We start from the raw sequence: 26,912 nt of genomic DNA on the forward strand, positions 1-26,912 counted from the left end.
TGAAATTGCAACTATAACACTCAATATGTTATTTGATGTAGGCCTATAGGCCTATATTCTATCTACCGGTAAAAGCAATCTAACAAAGCCTCCAATCTATAGAAAATATATTTTTTTATGAATTAATTGAATATTATATTTGAAACAAACATTTAGGGCCTATACCCGGGTCTCGATCAACCCATCGACCGCCATTGAGATGTAGTCTTGTGTAGAACAACGTCGCCCTCTAGCGCTCTTGATTACCAACAAAATGCTCCCCCAGTATAGAATAAGTTGTGTATCTTCATTAACCAATAATACTATCTAGTAGACTACTTTAGCAATACTTGGAGAATAGGGGGAATTAATGTGTCAATCATCATCATTTATTTTCATCAAAGTAACCAAAGCGATTAGAAAGTATGCATCAAAATCCAACTGTATTCCCAGATGTTTCAACACCCCCTGATAAACAATGTACGTTTTTTTTTTTCACATAAAACGCAGGGCTATTTTCTTTACACACAGAACAGTAATGGCATGTGACATTTCATGGAATTTCAGAAACAGGGTTTAAATCCACCCTCGCAGTGCCAATAGATCCACCGCTGTAAACGGCCTTCTAAGCAGCAGTCAAAGTGAAGTTTTGCCCTCTCAATAGGAAATGCAGTTGATGAATAAACGTGACTTTCTATCCATTAGGGGGTCTGATTTCCTCTCAGTCACGAAGAGAGACAATTTATCGACCAGGCACCCTGTAGAAAAAAAATGGCTGCATTTCTGTTAGTCAGCAACAGACTCAAACACCCCAAGTAAGAGTGTTTCAAAGGAGAGTGCAATTATTGCCCTGCCTCATAAACTCATTTAGACCAGACGTCTAGCCATCTATATGGGTTTATTGGACCACGTTTCTTCCTGCTTTAAAGCAATTATACGTACAGGTTGGACAATAAATTGGAAATCCGTGCAACACCTCTCCCAATCATAAATTCTTTATTACTAGTCTTTTTAAACCATGTTCATTCTCCTACTTTTCAAGTGAAATCCAACCACCTTGTAAGCCAAATTCATACTAAGAAAACAATTCTGAAATGGTAGTTCATTACACCAAGTGGCACCTTTTAGATGTTTCATTCTGCTGACCTTAAAATAAAAAAAATGACAACGAAATGTCCAAACATTGAATCTCCAGGCTCATACAATAAATGTATTTAAGGGAAAGAAACGTTCTCATTAACCCTACGTCACCCCTCCTAAACCCATCTAATTATGTTTGCAATAAGGCGTTATTAGTCCTCCCTCTCAATTCTTACAAACTACTGCATTGATGCGATGGGGCCTACACTAGCCCATACCATTATATTAAGAGTCGGCTAATACACGTTGTTAAATTGGTGTTCAGAGCGTCAGGAATAACTATATACAGCAATGCATCTCAAATTGAAATATATATATATATTCAAGTACAACGTAGCTAGGCTAATAACAAGCATGTCTATATAGGGACAACCACTTCAAAACCACTGAGCAGAAAAGTTGGAAGATGTAAGAACAACTTAACGGTTAAATACAGCCGGAATTGGATTGTAAAAATGCAGGAATATTAGCCTATGTAATGATTAAGGCTACGCCCTATAGCTTTCTTGTCTTTTTTTCAAAACTAGCAACCTCAGAAAAAACACGGTGACAATATCATAAATACTCAAAAACATGACCCTTTCGTTTTCAATTCTAGCCCTAGTCGGACAAACATACTCAGTCGGCCTCTACCTTGTTAAATCATTTCCAATTTGCGTGAGGATTCTTTCACCGGAATATAAGCATAAATGCAACTTCTTAAAACATTCGATTTTTTTTAAAAGGCTACACGACTGAGAAAACTATATACGCAAGCATATTATTCCCTGGTCTCATTTTGGGAATAAATACTCGAGCTCGGGTTAATCAATGGAGTAATTCGTTTAAGACTCAACATTTACTTTGATTAAAACAAAAAAGAAAGACAGCATATTTCCGGGCATGTTGAGTCAACCTTTCCATTTGGTACATCAACACAAAAATGCATAGCTTAAGCTCCAACCAAGGTTTTATTCTAAGTAATCACAACAATATGATACATCAAAATGCGAGGGACTACACCCAGTCTAGTTATAAGTGATCCTTACTGCCTCTCTCTCTGTTCATCTTTTTCATTTTCATTCTTCTGTTCTGGAACCAGATTTTGACCTGCCTTTCAGTTAAATTGAGAATTCGAGCAACTTCGTATCGTCGATCTCGTGTCAAATACATGTTGAAGAGGAATTCTTTTTCCAGTTCTAGTGTCTGATATTTTGTGTATGGACATCGCTTCTTCCTTGTTGAACGTGCATGAATCCAGTTTGCTGCAGGGTTGTCTGGAGAAGAGAGGGGACAAAGTTGAAACTCACATGAGAATAAGCAGGAAAACTAAATAAAATAGCAAATACAAGCATCGGAATTTAATTAAATACTGTATATTTGTACAAAAGACTGAATTTGTGGATCGAATTATTATCACACTTTTGTGTTAAATACCCACTTTACAGCAGTGGGTAGTTTTATTCGGCCCGTGGTTATGAGCTAGACACTTTTATAGGTTAGTAAAACCTCCAGTTTTACACACCCAGCTCCTACAGTTCTTACGGTTGTAAATCAAGGGGCAATTCCGTTTACTTACTTGGGTCAAGTTGTTGTTGTTGTTGCTTCTCTTCTTTAGGCTCGCTGTGACTCGACATATCACTGCCAACGCTCTCTTTGGTTACTTTTTCTGGGCATTCGGATACTCCACATGCGTAATCAGGGCCAGGGTCGACCACCGGAGTCTCTGTCTCAAAAGTGCCACTCTCAGTCCTTTTTGGTGGTAAACTTTCGGGCTTGGTTCCATAATGCCGACTGTTAGAGTGAAAGCCGGAGAAAGAAACGTTAGAAATTGGGTCTATCCAGGACCGAACATATCTGCTGTCTGCTGCGGAGAGATGGGACTGGTGGACGTAAGGATGGTAAATCCCTGACACTGCGGCAGTGGACTGCGTGTGAACAGAGGACCAAGACCCTGGGAAAACGGCTGACTTGGGTGCAAAACTGCAGGAGGAAAAATCTGCATTGTCCCCAACACCTGATGGCCTTGAGGTCGTAGTGTGCGGACCCTGGATAAAACGCGCCCCGTACACATCCTCCACTTCATGCCCCATTATAGAGTCCACATAATAGTTACTTAGAGTGCTACTGGTCGACATTTTTGGATCCCTTCGTAGTCATATAAAAGGTTACACTGTTACGGAAACCTTCCCTCTGAACAATCATAGTATTTTTGCTGGCTTAATCTTCAGGGATTGGTTACATGAATCACGTGATCATATTTACCAATACAGTGAGTAAATCAGTCCGCTGGTAACGGTAGGCCTATCTTTAATTTGCCTATTTATTCAAGAATGCCAATAAAACCAAATGTTTGAGGAGAAAAAATGTAAAACCTTAAGAAATGCTGTGTTCCTGGGCCTTTTGAATGTGCATACGGTTGAGGGCGGTGCCGGACTATTTTTTTTTACGTCAACAGATTAATACACACATTTATTTCACAACCACCACTCAACATTGATGCCACAGCATATTATGCATGTAAACTCTTACAAGATATCGTCATAAGGTATGTCATACACTCAATGCTTGTAAAACATTTTATAGACTTCTAAGTTGTAAGTCCTCGTAAAATAAATGTAATAACATGCTGTAAAATAACGAGACACCATTTCCGCACCGACTCTGTTTTGGAATTGTTAGTTTTTATTAAACGAGGAGTCACTTTCACTAGTTTGGTTGGTCTTGTAAGTTTGAATCAGGAAGTATTATTTGTATACAAATTGTATGTATCTAGAGGAGAGCCATAGGCCTAATGCTTTTATGATCAATAAAATCTTTATGAGGTGCGTTTGATTATACATTAATGTGCCCTTAATAAAACGGACTCTTGGCGCAACAAAGTGGATCTGTGCAGAGTAATGTCTAAAAATCTAGATTTAAGAGGGCCTTTTAGGTTTTCTTACTTTTGAGAACACATAACTTCTTGATTAGGCTATTAGTCGACGACTCACCCCAAGAGCATTGGAACTAGCCTACTTTTTGCAAACTCCCATCAAGACACATATACAATGAATAGGCCTAGAAACGTAAATAAAATCCATAAACCGATTTATTTAAAATCCATGGTCAGGATGGAGCAAAAACAACGAGCAAGAAGGAACAGAACCACACTGGTGAGCTGCCAATGAATTTGTGCTTGAACGTCATTAGGTCCATACACGCTATAGGGACCAGCTTCGTCAGCGTTAACTCGAGAGACATAGCATATTATAGGTATTGTTATAGGACAGTATAAGGGCTCACATATGCTTATAACATGTTATAGAGCATTAGCCTATACCTGGATGCTTTAAGTAAAGTGGTACCAAATGAATGATGCGGCCAAGACGACCAATGTTAAATAAAACCATACAATCGTTGTTGTTGGTGGTGGGGGGGGGGTGTGTGTGTGTGTGTGTGTGTGTGTGTGTGTGTGTGTGTGTGTGTGTGTGTGTGTGTGTGTGTGTGTGTGTGTGTGTGTGTGTGTGTGTGTGTGTGTGTGTGTGTGTGTGTGTGTGTGCGTGCGTTTCAGCATTCATTCATCTGGACATGAGGGGGTGATGTGTGAGTAAAAGTGAAGCAGAGGAAAGCGGAAAATAGAAGTACCGAGTTCAAATAGTCTGCACAGATAAAGAGCTATAAACTTGGGTTGGACTGTACACAGTGGCTGAAGACAAGTCTACTACTGGGCAAACTAATATGCAATTATAAGCCTACAAAACAAAACAAAACATCTCATGACGTTTAACTGCATCAACATCAGAAACATTTTGAATCATGACAGAATGTTGCGGCAATATTTTATTTCAATTATTACTGTTTTTAATAAGAAGTAAACATTATTGTACGCTATATATATATGATCAGAGCCTTATATTTAGGTGGTATGGAAACATAACCGTTTTGATCAAAAAAGCTATTTAAATAGGCTATTGTTATAGGCCTATCCCTCCACACACTTAGAATGAATTGTTCTATATAGAAACCCTAATGAACCGTTTTTCTAAGAGTGTAGCGCCTTTATAGTAGCATGTATCCAGACGCCAATGGCTGTTTTGTACGTTGATTAGGAACCTTCCCAGATCCGTGTAAATATCGTAACATGTTATCTACATAGCTATATAGGGCATTATTGGATATTCGTCTTATTTTTGTGTATTTGAATAGAAGTAAGTATAAATGTGTATTTTGTGTATTTGAATAAGTTTTACAGTCCACGAACGCCAATTAGATACCTTATTCACAATCAACAGCTAAAATTACTTAACTTTACAGGCTAACGTTTCTTTTTCATTTCAGTCAAGTTGCTGAAAGCTAATTGAAAATAGTCCTAATAACTAATTCATGATAAATATAATAATTAAAAAATAATTCAATAGATAATAACTTTAGGCCTTATAAGATCATTTGAAAATAGCCGGGGCGAAATTATGTTGAGTATAGCTTAACGCTAAAATTGAGATGCTTCATATTGGGACCCTGCACACAAGCCTAAAGATAAAAGACTTATATCGTTATTTGACTTGTTTTTCTCTTACTTTTCATTTACTTTGATTCTAGCACGATAACAATTTGAAGCTACGGATCAGTCCCTATTAATTTGAACGGAACTGAAAGAACGTTAGGGCCTATAGTATACCAATTCCAGAAATAGTGCTCTACTTTACTTTCATTTATTTCTTACACATCTGCCTTGATGAAAAAGCCTTGTCTTACTGCAAAACAAAACACTGAAATAAGAAATGACATTTGACAATCAGTTTATTGCAGGATACATGCCACACACATGCATAAGATGTACACCCATTTACATTGCTCACCACATTTATAATACAGAAACGTTTATAAGATTACTCACGATTCAGCTGACGGTTTGCGCTTAACTCTTAAACGAATGTTTAACTATTCAACCACTATTAATGTGCTTTCATGTCCGGAAAATAAGATCTTACAAACAATTCACCGTGACTTCCTTAGACTCAATCAAACCAAACAGTCCAATAATGAATACCTACTATATTTTAATAATTTAAGATCTAGCCTCCTGTACCCTGTGATGAAACATTCAAAATACACAATGCGTCACAATGTAAATGAGACAAAAATAGCAATTACAGTCACAGTTTCAGTGAAAAAAAAAACAAGTCCAATGCTGCCACAGCACTACTTTGAAGAGAGAGGAAAAGGACAATAAAACAAGCATTTGTAAGCATGCTCACGAAAAGGTGAGATTTGAGGTAAGTTCCCGAATTCGGTTTTCCCTGCTCATTTTCTTGAGCTTCATCCTGCGGTTTTGAAACCAGATCTTGACTTGCCTGTCGGTGAGGTTGACGCCTTTACTGATCTCTAGACGGCGCTCTCGAGTCAGGTACATGTTGAATAAAAACTCCTTTTCCAATTCCAGCGTCTGGTGCTTTGTGTAGGGGCATCTTTTCTTCCTTCCACTTTTTGCAGTCAACCAATTGCTCGTTGGAGGGTCAGTTTTGCTGTCTGAAATTAAATCAAACCAACAAATGTTTTAACATGGCAAAATATGAAACTATCACAAATATGTTTTCACTAGTCAAACAGCTCTGGTCAGAATGATAGAACGCTTCAATTATATTGATTTAGTTTTAGCCTGTATGAGTATTATTGGTTAGTAGTCGTACTCTGCTACTACCATGTTGAAATATTACAGGCTGTAAACTATAACTAACAACACCTGCTCTAAATTACACGACTGAGTTTTTAGACCAAAGTAATATTTGACATGCATATTAGGCATACTGATGAAATCCACTACAGTACACATTTGTTAGAGCCTGGAGTATTTCTGTATTATAATTTCGGGGGAAATTGATCATCACAACACTGAGGATGAAGATACAAAACAGACTACAAGCCTTATGTCTACTAGATGTTAATAATATGGATTACACTTCAATAAATAAATACACTTTTCCCAAATAACATTTACCCAACTATAAAATGGAATCTTCTGTTTTGCTACAATCAACAAAGAAACACATACATTATAAATATAGAAAAATATAGAAGAAAATAGACCTCAATGCAAATATGTGCGAGTCGAACAGTTTCCTGTAGCATTTTACTGCAACCTGAGTAAGGCTCTCATTAAACATTACGACTTTAGGGCTGTTTGTGTTTTATATTGGCTTTTATGATGCTGGAGCGTTCATATTACACCATGACACGATTCATCCCTGTATTGTACCTACCTTTCGCTTCCTTCTTTGGCAACTCTGGGCTGGAGACTGAAGCTTCAGTGGAGCAATTCTTCTCCTCCTGCGCGCTCGACTTTGGATCCGGGCTTTCCGCGGGGATGGGTGTCCTGCTGATCTCCCGGTTATGCGGTATATCAGCCGTTTTCTTTTCCACTTCGACAAAGGAAGACAACTGCGGTTTGGGAGTAATTCTGTTGAGCTGCATCAATGTGGTGTTTGGACTCGTCATCTCGTGGCCATAGTCCTGGTGTTTCCCACTCGCGTAAGTTTGGCTCAGTCTGAAATAGCCCGGAACTGGGATCTCGGGGCCATCAACTGAACACGATTCGGGGATTATATTAGAATATATAGGGACATCGGACGAGTTGACCTTTGCTATCTTGTCTGAATACATGCAGTAATTACTCTCCTCCTTAATGTTTTGTGAAAATGTGCAATTGGGCATCTGGTTGGATGGTTGCTCTATTCTGCAAGATCTATTCGGATCTGTCCAGTTATCAATTTGAGGTATGTAAGAGTGGACATTCATGCCCATATTTTGGTGGTTGACGTCCCCTCGTTTACCGAGAGACGGCAGGAGTCCACAGGTTTGCATTCCATAAGTTCCCATTTCTGCACCGGACGGCATGTACATGTTGCTGCTGGAGTAAAAGCTGTCTGTTCTGCAAGCGCCAATCAACGAATCAACTAAAAACGTATTTGCAGCAGGAGAGCTGTTGGGAAAGGACATTTTTGGAGAAGTTTTAAAAAGGAGAGAGATGTTCTTTGTAGGCTGACATATCAAGCACAACAATCTCCGTGTTGCTCAGGATGCCTCTCTACCACATGACAAGCTCACCAATGAAATTTGAAAATGGCCTTGAGACGCAGCCTCTTTTCCCATCACATGGACGAATTGACTCATGACTGGGAGGCAGACGTGGTCAACAGCGACACCTAGAACACGGACTTGAAATTGATTCCAAGACTGACAAAGGACATCTTGAATATTTAGCCTGTTCTCTTTGCTTGGCATGAAACAAAATCAAAGCTGATGTGCATGGTCTTAACCTGAAAATAATGTACAGTTGCATCAAGCTCAAATGCCCATACCTTGACCACTTTGAACACCTTTAACACAATTTAAGTTCACGACTAATAGGTAATCTACTCACTTTTATAGGCTATAGAACTACTAAAGCCAATGCTTTGACATTAACTAAAATAATGACGGTGTAGTGATCGAAATCTAATCCTAACTGAAAAGAAAAATCAATTTACAGGAGGTAATTAAACAATTACAACCAAAATTAAAAGCAAATATGGCTATTATAGGCTATATTTTTTTTGTTGTCATTGGATTCTTAATTAAACAGCGTCTGGTTTAAGTAGGATGTTATTCTCTAAACATGAAAATACAAGGAAAGCCTACACAGAGGTGATATCGATTACCCGGTTCTAATTTTTTCAGAACAATTGTAATAGCCTTTGAATGCCTGCTCTGGGTATGGCGCACTTAGTTTCTTTGTGACCTATATGACGGAAAGGAAACTAATGCGTTTTAATAACAATCCACGACAGCGCTAAACATACACCTATTCTCAATTCATCATCTCACATCGGTTTAGCAGGTCCACGTTTTCAAATAGGTAGATGATGTGGATTTTTTCCCCAGAGAAATAGCAATGAATGAACAAATCAACAAGTATACATAAACCGATTATTTGCTGAATAAGACTACTAATTGTATTTCGAGGATGCCATTAAAGACACGCTGAATAGGCCTACCTCAATGAGCCAAGTTTGTGCACGTAGATTTACTAAAGAAAATAAATATGGGAGGAAAATATCAGCCTATAGATTATATCTAATAGGCTATATATTTATATGTGGCCTATGTACATTTGTTTCATGATGTTTCTTTAAATTTAAGCATCGATTTTTGTAAATGAACCTATGATAGCCTTACATACCTGTAAATGAAACCAAATACATGCACGCGTAAGGGGAGCATTGTTTTTTAAGCATGATTTCAACAATGAGAGCGCGAGTGCACATCCAAGGACGTCCAACAACAGCATAGCCCTACGTCTGAAGCTTAACCTTCAAGGTTGTAGGCCAAAACAATGCTTCAGGTCAACCCTAAGATGAAGATGCTTCAGAAACACGTTTGAGAAATCTAACATATAAGCTCGATCGAAAGAAGAGTGAGAAAGATGACAATATAAGGAATTAATTACAAGTGCGATATATAGGCTGCTTCAATATATGTCTAAATGAACAATAGCCTCAAATAGAATTTGCTCTCCAAAATATTTCTGAATTTGTAAATGTCCTATACGGATATACATGCCAAATGGTCAATTACGCAAAAAAATGCAGACATACAATATGCTCCTATTAAACGTAGAAAATTAAAAAATCACGTTTTAGGACACGTTACGAATTCACGAGTGTGCCATGTGTTGTTTTTACCTTCAGGAATACAGCATCAAAACCATCCAGGTGTTCTGACCGTGATTATAGGGCCTTTAATAATTCAGCAAATAATTCAGTAAAATATAAAAACCCATGGTCTATTCAACATCTTAGGTTTACACATCCCATTTTAAATCATCCTTTTACCCTATCAGGTAACATCGGTTGAAATGATTAGACAACATATTTACTAGATAAGGCTTAACGGCCGTCCAAATCAAAATACCTAGTTAATGCATCGATAATGCACACGATAATTTCAGTCGAACCAGGGTTGATTGAGGAATCCAGATAGGTCATGTGCCTTATTCCATCATTTAACAAGTATTTAATTACTTTAGGGTTTAATTGGAATGGAAACTAAGTTTAACCCAGCAACATTTCAAGTCATGTCCAATATATGCCAGGTTTAGTTGAACTTGGTTTCTTCTATAGGCCTATGATATACAAATCCACATAGTTAAGGCTACTGTTTAATCCACTTTAAAATGGTGGCGTTAGGAACAGTGATGGTGCCCCTTTGATTGCAATGCATGGAATGCATGAACGAAACAAAGTCTGCTTGGGCTATTGTGTTTTTTATTTTTTTAAATGAAGCTACGTTTACCAGAAGGAAGCCAAGTCAAGAAAGACAGCCAGATCACCGAACGTATGCTGTGTTCTATCACCAAACCACAAACAAGAACATTTACAAGCCTTTCAATAATATTCCAGACCACAGCTGTAATTCAACCTATGTGTGTTTTCATGAACAAACTCAGACCGAAACTTGCTACACGTCTGCCCTCGTGTGGTTAGAATAGGAACGAGCAGTTACCATGTCTGCACAATGTTTTTTCCCAACTAGGCCTATTTATTGAACCACAAACCCAATAAAAATGTTCAATCAAAAGACTGACTGATATGTGTGTGTTTGTGACTTATTTCCTACAGCTAGGAACACAATTCGAATGATCAGATACACTAACATGTCCAACATGGCATGCCTATTAGACCACATAGGCCTACATTTTTCATCGAAAAGAAAATCATTGCGCGATGCTATAAGTGAAAAAACATTGGTCACAGAAATATTTAGGCTTATTTAGGATGACACACTGGTCGACTGGTTCACTTTTAGTATACTGCAGTGCACTGCCTTACTTTGTTAAATTCTAACACACGAGGGACCTATCCGTGCATTCGAATTAAACCCTTGATTAAGACACATATTTTTGGTTTCAGTGTTGTTACTTAAGCTAAACTATATTATACTCGTGTAAGACTGTCGAAGTCGTGCGTAATGCTACCACATCAGAAGATTGCGGATGATTTCATGAATATTGTATAAAGGCTAAATGTAATGCAACATCTTAATTGGTTAGTATGTAGAAGACAGTTATCAACTTCAAACAAGAAACTGTATCCCTGTATCTGCTTACTTTTCATAAAGGAAAACTCACTGCTTCGCAGCCATATTGGAATCCTACTGCAATGCAGATATCATTCAGAAGGCGTCGTTTCTCAAGACATCAGCCCAAAGGCGCCTATAGCCTAGTTATTCAAAACAAAAGTGATAGGGGACGACATTGACGTTATACGGGAAATTCAAAGGCAGGAAAGAACATTTATTAATTCAATTAACAATAGGCTATTTGATACAAATAATTAAAACAATTATAATAAATACACCACTTTTTTTTTAAAGCTGCCAAATCAAATCATAGGCCTTGTTACGTATGGGTTTTCTTCGCTTTCATGGTCTTGCCAATTGAAGTTAAATATGAAAAATATATACTATAAAGACTTATATAAAGTAATAGATAATTTTGGTCGTGTACATTTTGCGTTCCTTTAAACTCAATAGCCTGACAAGTAAACAGTAGCCTACTGCATTCTTCTCGACTATTTTGGGGTAGGGCCGCATTTGGAGTGGCCAGAGGGTCCAATAGCCCCCAATTTAGACATTTACAGCTAGTTTTTAGTATACTGTCTAGACGGTTCAAGGTTTAGAAAACCGCCTAAGTGTAAGACAAAATAAAGGGAATAAAAGGTCTAGTCTAAACTTTGAAGTTGAAGCAAGTAAGAGGCGCTACTGCTTGGCTGCAATAACAGGAAATTCGCTGTATAGTCCTGTGGCCTACTGATATAACTACTAGTGCCAGTGCAATTGGTCCTTTACAAATATATCAGATTGCTTTGACAAGAGCATCCCTATAGTGGAGTATTAAAAACCTCGTTAAATTGTATGAAATTATGCATAACTTTTTTTCGATGCCAGATGTGGATCCTGACCAAAGTTATACGAAATTAGTTCGTTGTGATTGCAATTATATGAGGTAACGCATAACTACATTTGCCATGTTTACTTTATTTTGATATCACATAACCACAATATACATCACATGCGTCTACTAAATGCATACACAATTCTACTATTATAAATTACTTATTGTAGTCTACTTGATTGATTAATCTACTCAAAGTACGCGTTGCTTACTGCAATATTTTAGAATCCACCAAACGCCACCATGTAAACTTAAATAAATAAAAAAGATATGCATAGCCTAGAGATTATAATTAATTAGTATAATGATATACAAATGGACATTATGACGAGGTCTCCTGGATGATTTCTTCACTGGATTGAATCTTATTTTAAATAACAGGATTCATGTGTTCATTGAGGTAAGTATTTAAGTGGCAGATGCCAAGAGCCTTGCATAGATAGATCCAGCCTGTTTGCAATGTTCATTATGCTGTGCGGTGTTTCACCTTCTGTTGTTTTGATAGATTATGAGATGTCCCCCCCCAAAAAAACCAACTCTTTATTCAATCTGTTGTGAAGCATTTAGCAACTACTACTCCAAATGCGTAAGGTTCAGAATAAGGGATTCCCAGTGAAATACTGAAGCCGGTCCCGGTTGAGCTTTTTCTCTTTCATTCTTCTGTTCTGGAACCAAATCTTCACTTGTCGATCTGTCAGGTTTAACATCCTTGACAACTGGAGCCGCTTCTCCTTGTTTATGTACACATTGAAAAAGAATTCTCGTTCAAGTTCTCGGATCTGGTATTTGGAGTAGGGGCATCTCTTTTTTCTGGACTTTGAAGAACCTAAACAAAGACAAAACACTTTATTTACGACAAATATGTAGTACAATGTAGTTCAGATCAAAGTTGGCTCAATGTTAGTCAGTAAAGAACATAATTAACAAGTTAGCCGAGTAAAAAGATGATCGTCCCGCATGCATCCACAAACACACAAGCAGATATGCTCGTGCACGCGCGAGTGAGCGCGCGCACACACACACACACACACACATTTTGAGTCCCTGTCTGTCCTACACGGTTATTCTCGAAGTTATAGGTAAACCATTATTATGCAGCCAAAGATAACCTCTTCCCATAGCCTAGGCCTATAGCCTACGTAGGCTCTCCTTTATCTCGAATATTGCAGCATTGCCTACCTCTCTGTTTATATCATTATTTTATTACTTTGTAAATGCATTGTCATAAACAAATAGGCCTAATAAACATGCTTGCATTGTAATTTACACCATGCAAGCGAATCAGAGAACTTTAATTAATTCAGAAAACACAACACATCAGAAATATTGCAGTACAGCTCACCTAAACTGCCTTCCCATCGTAAATATTTTAACAACAGAAAAGTAAATCTTATTGGGGTATATAAAACCTTTGCATGCTTATAAAGGGGCACATAAAATCGGACCGACAAAAGTAGTGGACTTACTATAACCCCATGTAATGCTTGTACCTACTTGGGCCGTTGTTCTTGTCCCCAGCGCAGTTTGATATCGAATAATCATCTTCGTCCATGTCCTCAGTTGGGTCTCGTTTAGACTCCTCAGATGTAGGCCTATCTGAAGTCTGTTTATTACACGCAGCATCTCCGGGGAGACTGGAGTGTGTCTTTTGTTTTGAGTCGTCAGGGTTGGGCTTCTCAGAGTTAACAGTCTCTAAGAACTGATCGAACCCTTGTGGAAGAACCCCATTTCGGCCGACATTTGTGAAGAAATTGCATGGCGAGCTCGTACCGCCGTGATGGCCGTACAAGGAATCATTTTTGAATATCATTTCCGCCCTGTTCGACGACTGGATTAAGTCTCGGTGCATTATCTCGTCCGTTGAGTAGTAGGAAGCGTAATTGCCCCTGTAATGCCATTTGTTTGAGTGATCCAGTCCATAGTCTCTGAAAGACACTTCTCGAACAGGTTGGACTTGAGCTATGTTGGAAGAATAAGGAAAATTTATTTGACACGAAGTAGTCTGGGGTAAAAACGAGGAGACTGAAGAAAAATCAGGCGCCGAAACGTAATATGTACAACTCGGTAAATACATATTTGACGCACAGTTGCCACGCTCATCGTACTCCGCCATCTCTCCCCTTCACCCTTTTGCTATAGCGAAATAGAATTGGCAGCTTGAGTGTGTTAAACTTTGTCTATCTATTGCACCATAGGCGCGTGGAAAGGACCCGCGAGGGAGAAAAAATCGGAAACGTAGGCTGACGTGCAATTCATCTTTATCGATTCTCGAGGTAATTGTGTCATGTGATCCGGTTAAGGAATTACCATATATCAATATCAGTCATTAAGAACTGTCTAGAGCAACTCATGTGAGCGCACACGACAGTTCATTGGTTGCCTGGATTCAGAAGCAACTCCTATGTGGATCTGCGCTCGCCCTCCAAAATAGACATTACTAAACAATCCCTGAGATATTTCATCAATGGGTTATTGCAATAGAATTCGAGTTATAGAATGGCAAACTCACAACTTTGTATGTATTCCATGCAAGCCCTATATGTGCGCACTATTATGAAAGTATGACATTTATGCATCATGGTAGTTGAATACATATTAAGAAATACTTGTAGTTGACCTCCCCTTGGAGTCCAAGTTAAAGGGCACAGAATGTTCCCTCGTGCACAGTCTACTTCGCATCCAAAACTATACTCACAAATTTAACATTAGCCTACAATTACGCACAAGTTACGCGCGTAATAACTTGGACGGATAGATAAAACAAAAGTACATTTTTAACGCTCGTGCCTCAAGAATACAAACAAATGCACAAAATGCACCAAAACAATCTTCACAAACCTAATCTCAAATTATATTACATAATCCACATAGGATACCAAAAACACAGAAAAGGTGAAAGGTAGAAAATAAAAACATGAAGAGAACGAAAACAAGAAAGAGAGACATATAAAGACAACTTAATTATAGAGAAAGATTAGGACTATGTGGGGGAAATATACTTTTCTGATTTCAACATCAACTATATTTTGACTCGCTTCCATTATATTTCCAGGCCCTATATTTTCTCCGAGCATTCATGTTTTTTGTATTTTCCGATTTCAAAAACATCCAGGCCTGACAAAGGGATACATGGAAATTCTTTACCTGGTTGTTCACCCCAAATCCAGAATCGTTCATTTTCCTCGTACATATGTAATTAGTCGTTCTCCGGATAAGATCTTCCAAAATGTAAATTAAAAATAGAAGCGTCATCAGCATGATTGGCTGCAGGAAGGCTTTGCACTGCCAAGTACAAAACATCTCTGCTGGCTTTGACCGTCTGCGGTCTGAGACGATGTGCACCAAGCAATCACCAATAACGTCGGCACTCAAATCATTTTATTGCACAGACAAAAGGAAGTGTTCTAGTTTAAGTGTATCTTGTAGCTGTTGGAGGAAAAACACTATGGTGGGTGGCGATTACTTTGTGCTTTAGACATTTTGAAACCGTGGCCTGAGATATGTCTAGCCTACTTTCAACACTATTTTAGAAGATAGTCTAAAGGAGTTTAATTTTCAAGTTACACAATTTTTCACTTTATAGAAATACATATGCCTATTAAATAATATAAATAACGTGAAAGGGAAGTAAACAGTATAGCATTCACCATAGAAAATCCCTAACTAATTAGATCTGTAATTGTGGGCCCAAAGTCCCATGTTCTATTACATCCATAGTATTATTTGCACGGATAAAAATCTACACACAAAAAAATCTACGTTTCTTTCGACAGGAACACAATACTGAATTATTTTTTGGGGGCACTAAAAGTAACAAGTTATATATTTAGATCCTCAAACCCACAGGAAAAGCATAGTAGGCTATAGCATATATAAATAACCCTGCGTGCAACCCTGAGAACAATAATAACACATGATGTTTGAGCGTTGCTGTTTGGACTGAAAAACTTGGCCCAAATGCAAATGTTTTTGTAATGACACGTTTTCCCCTCAGTCTCCCCGAAATGCGTTTAGCTCGTGTTATTTTTCTATATAGTGTACTACAGTGACATATTCTCAATCTTAAACACACAATGAATATGAAAAAACACTTGAATATATTATCATTATTTCTATTAATCTTCCAGTGAAAAATAAACCATGAAACACACGAGTTAATACAATGTTAAAAAGTAATTACGCACAAATTACCCAGAAAGAATTCCCAAAAACTAGGAGCTACACAAAGAGCAGAGAGTACTGTACATGCTACCCATGTACTAACTATATCAAAACAACATTATCTAGTCCTATACTACCTACAGTAGCATAATGCAAAATAAATTGCATTGGCAATGAGTACAGGTTGGTTGACAACGCAACAATGAGTAACCTGCAAAACGGTCCTTGTAGACAAAATGGGCGATTTGGGCCTTGTTTTCACGCCCGTCTCATACGGATGTGTCATCAAATAGATAGATTCCTTCTTGCAAATACCACGTCTTTAAAGCACACAAAAACAAAAATAATTAGATTGTTGTTGTTTTCATGCCAAAATGAGTTTGAGTGCGTATTTTGCAACGCAAGATTACACACTAACTTGACCTTAACTTTGTTTTGGCGCCCTCCTATCTTGAGAGCATGAGCAGACGTCATCTGGCAGAGTTCTCATAAAAATACCTTGCTGGACCAAAAAGCCACACCATTCCCCTTTGATCGCTTTAAAACAATGGGATTGTAAACTAGCAAATATAATTTCAGAGTCATAAGGTAAATAACGGAACATTAACAACAAATGTTTAGCTATAGGCCATTCTGAAGCACTTCAAGCGCTTGTGTGCTTTGGGAATAATGGTAGATTTTTTCTAACAGTTAGGCCTATAGCCTCCTGCGTCCCTGATAGCCAACCAGAGATGACAATATATCCAGTGAAGTAAAGCACTTAAGTAAAAATACTTTAAAGTACTAATTAAGTAGTTTTGGGGGGTATCTTTACTTTACTATGTATATTTTTGACCACTTTTACTCCGCCTCATTCCTAAAAAAATTATGTAGGTTTTACTCCATACATTTTCCCCGACACTCAAAAGCAGTCCTTACATTTCGAATGCTTTGAAGGATCTGACATGGCAGAATCTTTAAAAACAAATGCTTAATTTGTAGATGATGTCTGAGTTTGTAAGTGTGCCCCTGGCTATAAGTAAATTAGAAAAACAAGAAAATCGTCCCATCTGGTTTCCTTAATATAAGGAATTTGAAATTATTTATACTTTTACTTTTGATAGTTAAATATATTTTAGCAATTTCATTTACTTTTTATACTTAAGTAGACTATATTTAAAACCATATAGTCTACTTAGAATTTTACTCAAGTAGTATTGTACTGGGGGACTTTCACTTGGGTCATTTTCTATTGAGGTATCTTTACTTTTACTCAAGTATGACAAATTGGTATTTTTTCCACCACTGAACATATCCTACAAGTTACGCCCTCTAAAACCCCAAAACCGTTTATACATTTAACAATCAATGAATTCATGTAAGGTAGGCTATTAAATTGAATATTTACAAGCAAACAAAACGGTAAAGATCATAGGCTAAGGAGTGAGAGCGATCATATTCAGTAAGTAGTCAATTCCTGTAGGTCTGTTTCGGAATAGCCTAGCCTGTATGTGTCGATGTGCCGCTTGAATAAATAGACAATACAAACATGTAATCGTAGCAGTAGGTACTGCGGTATACTAAGTGGAATCCACATAGGCCTAACTATGCAGTAAATTATACCCTACGTGTACGTGCTGGACAGATATGACGAAATAGCACCACAAGTGTTATAGTGGCATTTTGAGCAATGTATGTAGCCTCAAATGTCAACACAAATGTGCACATGTACCTGCATGTACATGTACACCAAGTCGTCATGGAATTGTATGCATTGATGTAAAATATGTAGCTTTTCGATATAACGTCGATACCAATATCACACATGATATGTGCCAGTAAACTGTTCTAATTATTCATAAACTGGACCCCCAATGCAGTTATAGGCCTACAGAGAATACTAGAGCCACCCAAGCGCTTTGAATGCAGCAGAAAAATGGAGGCTGCATTATGCACCATTACGCAAACTCAAACACACCAAAAAATAAGACAAAAACACATTTATTGTGTTGAATTAGATAGACATGCAAACACATTTAAAAAAAAAATCCAAAACACATTTCATGGTTAATTTTTCCACCGACAAAACACGAACTTGAGCTTGGACGAGCAATTGTGAAGGCCTAGTAGCAGGACTGATCACAGATATGAGCAATATACATTTCTAACCATATAATCATTGTGTATTTCGTCAATACAATAAGCCTACATAACTTATACATGTATTAAGATTCAATTATAAATAACATTCATGTCCCAGAAACAAATCAAATAAATGAACGCTTGCATAGCTTACCTATATTAAAAACAATCATCCATTGACATTGCCATACCTTATTATACGCTCAGATATAGTGTGTGAGTCGTTGAATAAAATCATTAGGCCAAGAAGTATCCTATTGACCTAAATCGCATGCTTTACAAACACTCAAACACAAGTTCAATACGTGACTTTCAGAAAATAAATAATGCTTTCTTCATCACCAACTAACTAATAATACAAGGCCAAAAGTAACAACAATTCACAAGCTCAGTTGTTTGTATAACCATCCAAAATATACAATAAATCGTTCTTAAAATAAAAAAAATGATAGGCCTATAACTATATTGCCAGGACAGGACAGGACAGAGGTTTGAAGTGGCTGCGCTTGTCTGAACCGAAGCCACACGAGGTCATTATCAAGACCCAAGGCTGTCAGTACATGGAAAATGCATGGTCACGCATCATCAGCCTCTTCTTTTTCATTCTGCGGTTCTGAAACCATATTTTGACTTGTTGATCACTCAAGTCCAGTCTTTCAGAGAGTTCCTTCCTTTTTTGCCTGTTTATGAACTCGTTCATCATATATTCGTTCTCAAGTTCAGCGAGCTGTGGCTTTGTGTATGGTTTTCTCTTTTTTCTGGGTTTCACTTGTGAAGAGCACCAGGGTGCATCTGGAGAAAGAAAAAAAACAGTCCTTAGCAACTTGTGGATACACTTGTGGATCTCCCACACTTGGTAAGAAAATATATATATATATTTTCGAGAATACAGAAGCATGCAGGCATGGTCTGCAATTATCACTGTGTAAACATCAAATATAACAAAACAAGAACTATGATTTGGAGGTGAAATAAATAGTCTCGACATACAGTTTAGAAACCGTTAGAAGTATCTTACCATGAGAAAATGACGCCCTGGCACCTGCATTACTTGAAGATGGTTGAATTGTGGGAATTGAATGGGCCGACTGCTTGAAGCCGGCGGCACTTGCCTGGTTGGTGGGATTCAGTTCGTGTTGTGCACCGGAATTATGGGACCGTCTGTCCAAGTTCGAAAATTCATATTTCGAGCTACCGAAATTGATAACTCCATGTTCACCAGAAAAGGCCTGCGCATGTCTAGCAGGTTCTTCTGGCTTGTGGTTTACATCCTGAAAGTAGTATTTATTGGACTCGTCAAGTGGTCCCTTGTTGTGGTTGTTGGGATTAGTATTTACAGGCACTGAATTGGATAGAAACGGCGGAGAGTAGCCACTGAAGGCGCGGCTCTGAGGCGGAGATGTGCACGAACTTGGGGAAGTCCACGGGAGCGAGCACACCTCTCGCCTGTTGTAGGAAATCTGATGCAGCCCAGAGAGATGAGCTCCATTGCCCCGCAGATTGGAAAAATATAACGACTCCGGGGTAGGAAAATTCAACAGAGAACCAACATAGCCAGAATTCAGAAGATTGCGCTCACACATTTCCATGGAGCTCTCTCAAACGCTTCTTACAACCCTTTTTAGAGACTCCTAATGAATAAAGGGAAGGTAATTGTTGATTTGCTCATACAGTGTCACGTGATATGCAAAACATGTTGTTCAGTCCCACCCTTGGCCTTAATACTGCAAGGCAAGATATTCCACAAGGTAATGTTATGCAAGAGTAAAATAAAAAATGCATAGCCTTATATGAGAAATACAAACGAGAGTGTTATTCTCGTAGAGAAATTATATACAGAATCGTCAAATGGAAAGGTGTTGATTAGATGGCTCTATCAAAATCAAAGTGACCGTTTTCAATGCCAACATATTATTATAAGGTACTGTTGCTAGGTTTCTGAACTATGATGATACTGATTATTGTTATAATTGAAAAACAATTGGCTATATGTTCAATGCAAGACAATGTAATTTACGCAAAACATGCTCAAGTTGAGAGATAATATAGCTAGCCAGGCTGGTTTATGTGACGTGACTAAGATTTAGCTACAATTATAAGGCAGCAGTGTAAAAAAAAACATTTCTATAAAATAACCAAGATTAACATAGACATATGGATAGTTTTCTGTGAAGGCTATTCCTAAAACTATCTATAGGGCTCACAAGTCATTGCGATTGACAGACAGGTATGGTTGCTACAAGTCCAATAACCACCACTATATTATAGGCTATGCAGTATTATTTTTTTCATACAATCTCAAAGCAATAATACTAATCCTACTAACGAACGATTCTTCCCCTATTCACAACTCATGGATATAGGTCTACACATACCCCTCTACAGTTTAGTAACAGTTTAGTGTATAGAAAAGTAACACAAAAAAATAGGCCTGCAATGTTAAAACAAAACGGTAGCCTCGCATAGGCCTACCTTTAAATGAAATGCTTCTGAGAAGACCATAGTATGATAACGAACGAATAACTATATTGGAAATAATAATAGATAGCCTACTATATATACACTTATTTAGCCTACCCTTTGTGCCATCTGAAAAATACAAATTATGTTTGGGCCTATACGCTATGATTAATTTTTTATAAATAAAAAATTATATGAACGGATTTTTTGTTCACACTTTTAAATAATATGCTATTATCTCTTGACATATAGCCTACAGTAAAGACATTTCCCCTTTTTATACTTTTAATTTACAACCCTGGTTATAAATATGTAAGCAGCTGGATTAGACTAGCCTACATAAATAGATATATTTTAATCAATTTCACAAGATAAATTACTAGCTTCCTGATTCCTATAATATCGATATTAGCATAGCATACTCTAAACAATTGTTTTCATACTGGCCTTTGACACATATCTAGATCAGTCATCTTACCTAGGCTAACTAATACTTATCCTTTAGTTTTCCCAGAAGCTAGACAGTCAGGATCTTCGGACTCGAGAAATGACATTTGTAAACGCTCCGTCTCCGGAAAGAAAGGCGACAGCGTGGCCTCCCATCTTTTACGAGTCTAGTAAATTTAAGAATACCCTAAAACGACATTCTTTTTAGCCACTCATAGAAACTGAGGACCAAAATATATCGTACGCATATTGCAAAAGCCAACGTTTTACTGAAAGCGTTTCATATTGGTATAGTTCAAGGTCAATGTCCAGAGAGCTCAGATTAAGCAAAAACAAGTCCAAGTGCATGTTAGGTGTAGTTTCTTGGCAGAGGCGATTGTTCACTGATTAAAACAAAGAATCGCCTCTGATGTCCTTTCTTGAAAGATAATGCATGCAACTTTTGATGTGGGTTGATCACTCCGTAAGATAATAGCCAACAGCACTAAAACTTAGGTTCAGACATATGTTTTATATGAACTCTTGTCGTTTTCTGTGCCTCCGTGGGTGGGTAAATGTTGCGCTCACACCAAATGGTATGTTGTTATATTTTCATAAAAAATGTCCCCAAACCGACTATGATTTTTCAGCATATAGAATATAACGATTTTCAATCAACTTTGTTCATTTTATTCGCAATAAAATTGTTTTTCAATTCAGTTATTTGTTTTTAAGAAAATCCCTCTTGTGGAGAAATTGCGTGCTGAAACCAGTAGATGGCGAAACAAGTCCATGAATAGTTGCAATTGTATCATTCATTCCTTTGAGTGAGAGCATAGTATTTACAATAGGTCAGAATGAAAATGTATATAAAATTGTCATAAACAATGATCATGAAAATGTTTTGATTGATTGATAGATTAGATTGATATAGACCTTAAGCCTACCTATTGATAAACACCCGCAGTTCTAGTGGAATTATGGAATTGGTTCCCTCGCGATGGCCAACATACCGATATGACTTTCTCTTAGAACCTATATAGTAGCCTATGTGTAATTAGTAAGACCTGATTCTAAACATTCAGCTAATTCTGCGTGGTGGAAATGTCTCCTTTGAGTTGAATGTTTGCTTTATATCCGTTACACAACATTCTCGTCGACAAATAAAATATTACTATATATTTGAAATGATATGATCAAATACGGGCCTAATCGCACAACTTTAAGTAGGCTTACGTGCAAGTATATAGGCCTATAGGACTGCATACCCTCACAGCCACATTGCTAAAATTGGAATGTTGTTAGACCATATACATGACAAGCACACTTAGTGTTTAAGAACGGACTTGATACGTCTTAGAAATATGAGGGAAAAAACAATGATTGTCGGGAAATTATTATATTTTATTGGCCCAATCATACATAATTCACCATTTTCTTTGGCAAACATATTTTACCTTATCAACACAAATGTACGTAATTGTAGGACTAAATGTGTGGTCACTTTTTCGAACAAGCTTTGACCTTGATCTCCATAACGGAGATTCTCCATTGAGAATGCTTATTAGTCCAGGACTAGCACTGTCAATGGAGAATCTCCATTGAGAATCACTGTCAATTGAGATTCTACATTAAGAATGTTTTTTTTTTTGTCCAGGACTAGGCTTAATCTTTGTCCGGGGAAACGGACCCCAAATGTAGACTAATCTTTAAAATACATATAGGTGATATGATATTCTTACAATATACTTGGAATTTGACCTACATAACCCAACCCAGGCCTATAATTTCAACAAAAAAAGTTTAAATAAAGAGCAGAAAAATATTTTTTCAAAATTGCACAAATACAAATTCAACATCAGAATATATGGTTTAATATAGCTCTAAACAATTGACAGCAGCTCAGTCTATCAGTCAGCACACATTATAACACACGAATATAAATATTTACCAAAATATTGTGAGACTAATACCTGAGACAATTCAGCATTTCATAAATGGTGAAATTAAAAAATCAAGAGAAAGTTTCAAGGTCTCTATCTTTTGATAAAAGCTTCTTGTTTTTGACACGACGATTTTGAAACCATATTGTTACTTGTCTCTCAGACAAGTTGGTGGAAGAAGCTATCCGTTGTCTTTTCTCCTTGGTAATAAACTTGCAAATGGTGTACTCTCGTTCAAGTTCCTTGAGCTGTAGTTTCGTGTAGGGCACCCGTTTCTTCCTCCCACGTCCGTATGAAGTGCAGACATCTGGCTGGTTCATTACTGCTTCCTCTACACAAGTATGGAACAAGAAGACAGTTCATGTTTCGAGAAGACGAAAACAAATGACCACTAAACATAATTTACAGTTAATAGTGTGGTCTTTATGTGTAGGACGTTTTCTGACATTTTTTTTTTTACATAGGCTACGTAAAGTTACATCGAAAGTCATAATATTTGATTCGCAGTTTTTTTTCTCAGGCTAATGCATAGACTTTGTTTATTATTCTTCTGGATTCCTCGTTTGGGCTAAACTGAACAAGTCAATTAAAAACAGACTAAAATTCAAGTGGGTGAAATAATAGTTCAAAGAAGAGGTTACAGAAGATATAAGCTACCTGTGAGGGATGACTTCCAGAATTGCGAGCCTTGCTTCTGTTCTCTGGCATAATACAGTGGATTGCTCCAACTATTAGCCCAGTTCAATTGCTGATAGTCCTCATGCCTCGGATCTCCAGGACCCCCCCTTGTCACAACAGGTACATCAATGTATCCAGAGATTCTCGGGTAAAGACCCGTGTAGCCTTGGTAAACATTTCCAACGTCTTTCAGTCTGGACTGCATTTCACTGCAGTGTATGTTGGAACTTGAAAACCCGGAGAAATGCATTGGTTTATCTGATAAGTGTCCAGATAGAGACGCCTGAGAAGTTGGTTTCATCACACCCTGTTGGAATAGATTGCTGTCGGGGATTGTGCAACCATAACAACTGCTCCCCAAATGACAGTCAAATGTGAGTGACGCATTTCTGGCTATTGTAGAAAGAGGTGAATATGGTTTAAGAGATTCTAAGCCAAAAGAGTTTGGTTTGTCCGAAATTGTGTATACCGTTACTCCTGGTACAGACCGGCTTGGGTTAGTCCTGGGAGCAGAGGAATAAAAACATCTGCGATGGACAGAAGGGATATTATCTCCCAAACCCTCCATTTCAGTTTGACGAACTGCCAATGCAACTTTTCTCGGTGAAAACCTCACATAGTCCCGTCAGATCCAGAACATGTTGCGTTGCAGTGCATGAATGCAAATAACCCTTTCGTTTTTTTGTTACCTGACTGATTACAGAACTGTGACAACTAAATGTGGTTGGTCGGTTGCTTTCACGTGACATGCAAATATATATTGTGGTTTTGTTTTGGGCAAGAATGTTTGTAAAATATAGGAGAATGTTAAACATATAACAGCATACGCAGGATTCCAAGATGATCAATGAAAGAAAAAAACGTCAATACATTTGATTATCAAATAGGCAATGCTTATGCGTCAAAAAAATTCTTCTTAACAACGGTTTTGTTAACAAATATAACAATAGCCAATGTTTTTGTATCAATGTCAGCTTTTATTTCACTGAAAATATAGGCCTACAATTCCATTTATAATGTTATAGTTGCCAACTCCTGATTTTTTCCCACGGGTGAACCAATCCAATCATTTTCACGGGTGAAATAAATCCTAAATTGAACAAAAGAACAAAACCAGAACAGAAAAAACTGACATTATTATCTGACAACGCATATCTGTATACATATGCCCACTTGTTAAACATGCAGGGAGGAGTCTACATTTGAAAACTGTTGCAGGCTTTGTATCGACTTCCTTAGTTATTCTTGAAATGTTTATATCAACATATTTGCATGTAATTATACTGAGAAACGTCACTATGGTATATTCAAAATAATTCCATAATTTAGCAATATAGGACTTAACACCTTTTTAACTTCGTGTTAAATACAATTAATGATTGTTATAGGCTACAATGATCACATTTGGCCTTCCCATTTTTTACCACTAATAATATATGTTTAAAGTGGCTATTGGATGTAGTTTTCTTTCGTTGGGGGTAGTTTTTTCCTACTCCACAAACCATGGTGCCAACATTTGATTGAAATAGGAGTCTAACAAGAATATAAGTCTACCACTCCTCTATAAATAGGCCCATATTCAAAAATTGTAGTAATATAATCATGTCCTTTAAACAATTATTGAATCCTTATACAAACCTTGACATCCATGTCACTATATAATGAATAATCAGCTAATCATTTAAATTAAGTCTTAGAAATGAATTTAGGCAATATACAATTTCAGTAGAAACCAGTACCCTAGGCCTAAGTCTGCTCAAGGTTACACCAAATAGTAAATAGTCAATAAATAGTCAGTAAAGACACTCAACTGATTCAAAAGCCTATTGACAAATTAGCACAAAATGGAAACGCTATTGCACTTGAACATCACTCTTGAACTTGCTGTCTGGACTTAACAATGTAGGCCCGATGGTAGACATTTCCCCCATCTAAAAGTTGCATTTTTCAAATAAAGTACACTCTTAGAAAAAAAGGTTATTTGGGGTTATATATAGAACCTTTCGGTTATTTTGACGAGATGAAAGAACCCTTTACTAAAAAAGGTTATACACTGCTCAAAAAAATAAAGGGAACACTTAAACAACACAATGTAACTCCAAGTCAATCACACTTCTGTGAAATCAAACTGTCCACTTAGGAAGCAACACTGATTGACAATAAATTTCACATGCTGTTGTGCAAATGGAATAGACAAAAGGTGGAATTTATAGGCAATTAGCAAGACACCCCCCAAAACAGCAGTGATTCTGCAGGTGGTGACCACAGACCACTTCTCAGTTCCTATGCTTCCTGGCTGATGTTTTGGTCACTTTTGAATGCTGGCGGTGCTCTCACTCTAGTGGTAGCATGAGACGGAGTCTACAACCCACACAAGTGGCTCAGGTAGTGCAGTTCATCCAGGATGGCACATCAATGCGAACTGTGGCAAAAAGGTTTGCTGTGTCTGTCAGCGTAGTGTCCAGAGCATGCAGGCGCTACCAGGAGACAGGCCAGTACATCAGGAGACGTGGAGGAGGCCGTAGGAGGGCAACAACCCAGCAGCAGGACCGGTACCTCCGCCTTAGTGCAAGGAGGTGCACTGCCAGAGCCCTGCAAAATGACCTCCGGCAGATCACAAATGTGCATGTGTCAGCATATGGTCTCACAAGGGGTCTGAGGATCTCATCTCGGTACCTAATGGCAGTCAGGCTACCTCTGGCGAGCACATGGAGGGCTGTGCGGCCCCACAAAGAAATGCCACCCCACACCATGACTGACCCATGGCCAAACCGGTCATGCTGGAGGATGTTGCAGGCAGCAGAACGTTCTCCACGGCGTCTCCAGACTCTGTCACGTCTGTCACATGTGCTCATGTGCTCAGTGTGAACCTGCTTTCATCTGTGAAGAGCACAGGGCGGCAGTGGCGAATTTGCCAATCTTGCTGTTCTCTGGCAAATGCCAAACGTCCTGCACGGTGTTGGGCTGTAAGCACAACCCCCACCTGTGGATGTCGGGCCCTCATACCACCCTCATGGAGTCTGTTTCTGACCGTTTGAGCAGACACATGCACA

At 37.9% G+C, this 26,912-nt stretch overlaps 5 protein-coding genes across 5 annotated transcripts; all 5 read right to left on the bottom strand.

The window, feature by feature from the left end:
- Window positions 1-398: 398 nt before the first annotated feature.
- On the bottom strand, window positions 399-3,287 carry hoxd9a (homeobox D9a). The gene is made up of 2 exons (XM_055879208.1): window positions 2,678-3,287; window positions 399-2,375 (listed from the first exon to the last, which is right to left on the bottom strand). The coding sequence occupies exons 1-2, from the start codon at window positions 3,234-3,236 to the stop codon at window positions 2,131-2,133; spliced, it is 804 nt and encodes a 267-aa protein (XP_055735183.1). The 5' UTR covers window positions 3,237-3,287; the 3' UTR covers window positions 399-2,130.
- A 2,575-nt stretch (window positions 3,288-5,862) lies between these two features.
- LOC129821540 (homeobox protein Hox-D10a-like) lies at window positions 5,863-8,211 on the bottom strand. The gene is made up of 2 exons (XM_055879209.1): window positions 7,341-8,211; window positions 5,863-6,609 (listed from the first exon to the last, which is right to left on the bottom strand). The coding sequence occupies exons 1-2, from the start codon at window positions 8,074-8,076 to the stop codon at window positions 6,335-6,337; spliced, it is 1,011 nt and encodes a 336-aa protein (XP_055735184.1). The 5' UTR covers window positions 8,077-8,211; the 3' UTR covers window positions 5,863-6,334.
- A 3,935-nt stretch (window positions 8,212-12,146) lies between these two features.
- hoxd11a (homeobox D11a) lies at window positions 12,147-14,198 on the bottom strand. The gene is made up of 2 exons (XM_055879210.1): window positions 13,565-14,198; window positions 12,147-12,896 (listed from the first exon to the last, which is right to left on the bottom strand). The coding sequence occupies exons 1-2, from the start codon at window positions 14,181-14,183 to the stop codon at window positions 12,664-12,666; spliced, it is 852 nt and encodes a 283-aa protein (XP_055735185.1). The 5' UTR covers window positions 14,184-14,198; the 3' UTR covers window positions 12,147-12,663.
- Window positions 14,199-18,239: 4,041 nt separating this feature from the next.
- hoxd12a (homeobox D12a) lies at window positions 18,240-19,941 on the bottom strand. Its single transcript, XM_055879211.1, has 2 exons — window positions 19,371-19,941; window positions 18,240-19,144 (listed from the first exon to the last, which is right to left on the bottom strand). Exons 1-2 carry the CDS (start codon window positions 19,939-19,941, stop codon window positions 18,906-18,908), a joined length of 810 nt encoding a protein of 269 aa, XP_055735186.1. The 3' UTR covers window positions 18,240-18,905.
- A 3,311-nt stretch (window positions 19,942-23,252) lies between these two features.
- Window positions 23,253-24,427, bottom strand: LOC129821543 (homeobox protein Hox-D13-like). Its single transcript, XM_055879212.1, has 2 exons — window positions 23,839-24,427; window positions 23,253-23,512 (listed from the first exon to the last, which is right to left on the bottom strand). The coding sequence occupies exons 1-2, from the start codon at window positions 24,425-24,427 to the stop codon at window positions 23,253-23,255; spliced, it is 849 nt and encodes a 282-aa protein (XP_055735187.1).
- Between the last annotated feature and the right edge of the window lie 2,485 nt (window positions 24,428-26,912).

The sequence above is a fragment of the Salvelinus fontinalis genome, chromosome 23 (assembly GCF_029448725.1).
Source record: "Salvelinus fontinalis isolate EN_2023a chromosome 23, ASM2944872v1, whole genome shotgun sequence".
Taxonomy (NCBI): Eukaryota; Metazoa; Chordata; class Actinopteri; order Salmoniformes; family Salmonidae; genus Salvelinus; species Salvelinus fontinalis.

Bases quoted from the DNA above. Each gene is read 5' to 3' on its own strand.
- hoxd9a (XM_055879208.1), bottom strand. From the start codon at position 3,236: ATGTCGACCAGTAGCACTCTAAGTAACTATTATGTGGACTCTATAATG. The intron at 2,376-2,677 runs GTAAGTAAACGG...TCTCTTCTCCAG, and splicing joins ACAACAACAACTTGACCCAA to ACAACCCTGCAGCAAACTGG.
- LOC129821540 (XM_055879209.1), bottom strand. From the start codon at position 8,076: ATGTCCTTTCCCAACAGCTCTCCTGCTGCAAATACGTTTTTAGTTGAT. The intron at 6,610-7,340 runs GTAGGTACAATA...ATTTAATTTCAG, and splicing joins GCCAAAGAAGGAAGCGAAAG to ACAGCAAAACTGACCCTCCA.
- hoxd11a (XM_055879210.1), bottom strand. From the start codon at position 14,183: ATGGCGGAGTACGATGAGCGTGGCAACTGTGCGTCAAATATGTATTTA. The intron at 12,897-13,564 runs GTAGGTACAAGC...GTCTTTGTTTAG, and splicing joins GGACAAGAACAACGGCCCAA to GTTCTTCAAAGTCCAGAAAA.
- hoxd12a (XM_055879211.1), bottom strand. From the start codon at position 19,941: ATGGAAATGTGTGAGCGCAATCTTCTGAATTCTGGCTATGTTGGTTCT. The intron at 19,145-19,370 runs GTAAGATACTTC...TTCTTTCTCCAG, and splicing joins CAGGGCGTCATTTTCTCATG to ATGCACCCTGGTGCTCTTCA.
- LOC129821543 (XM_055879212.1), bottom strand. From the start codon at position 24,427: ATGGAGGGTTTGGGAGATAATATCCCTTCTGTCCATCGCAGATGTTTT. The intron at 23,513-23,838 runs GTAGCTTATATC...ATACTTGTGTAG, and splicing joins CTGGAAGTCATCCCTCACAG to AGGAAGCAGTAATGAACCAG.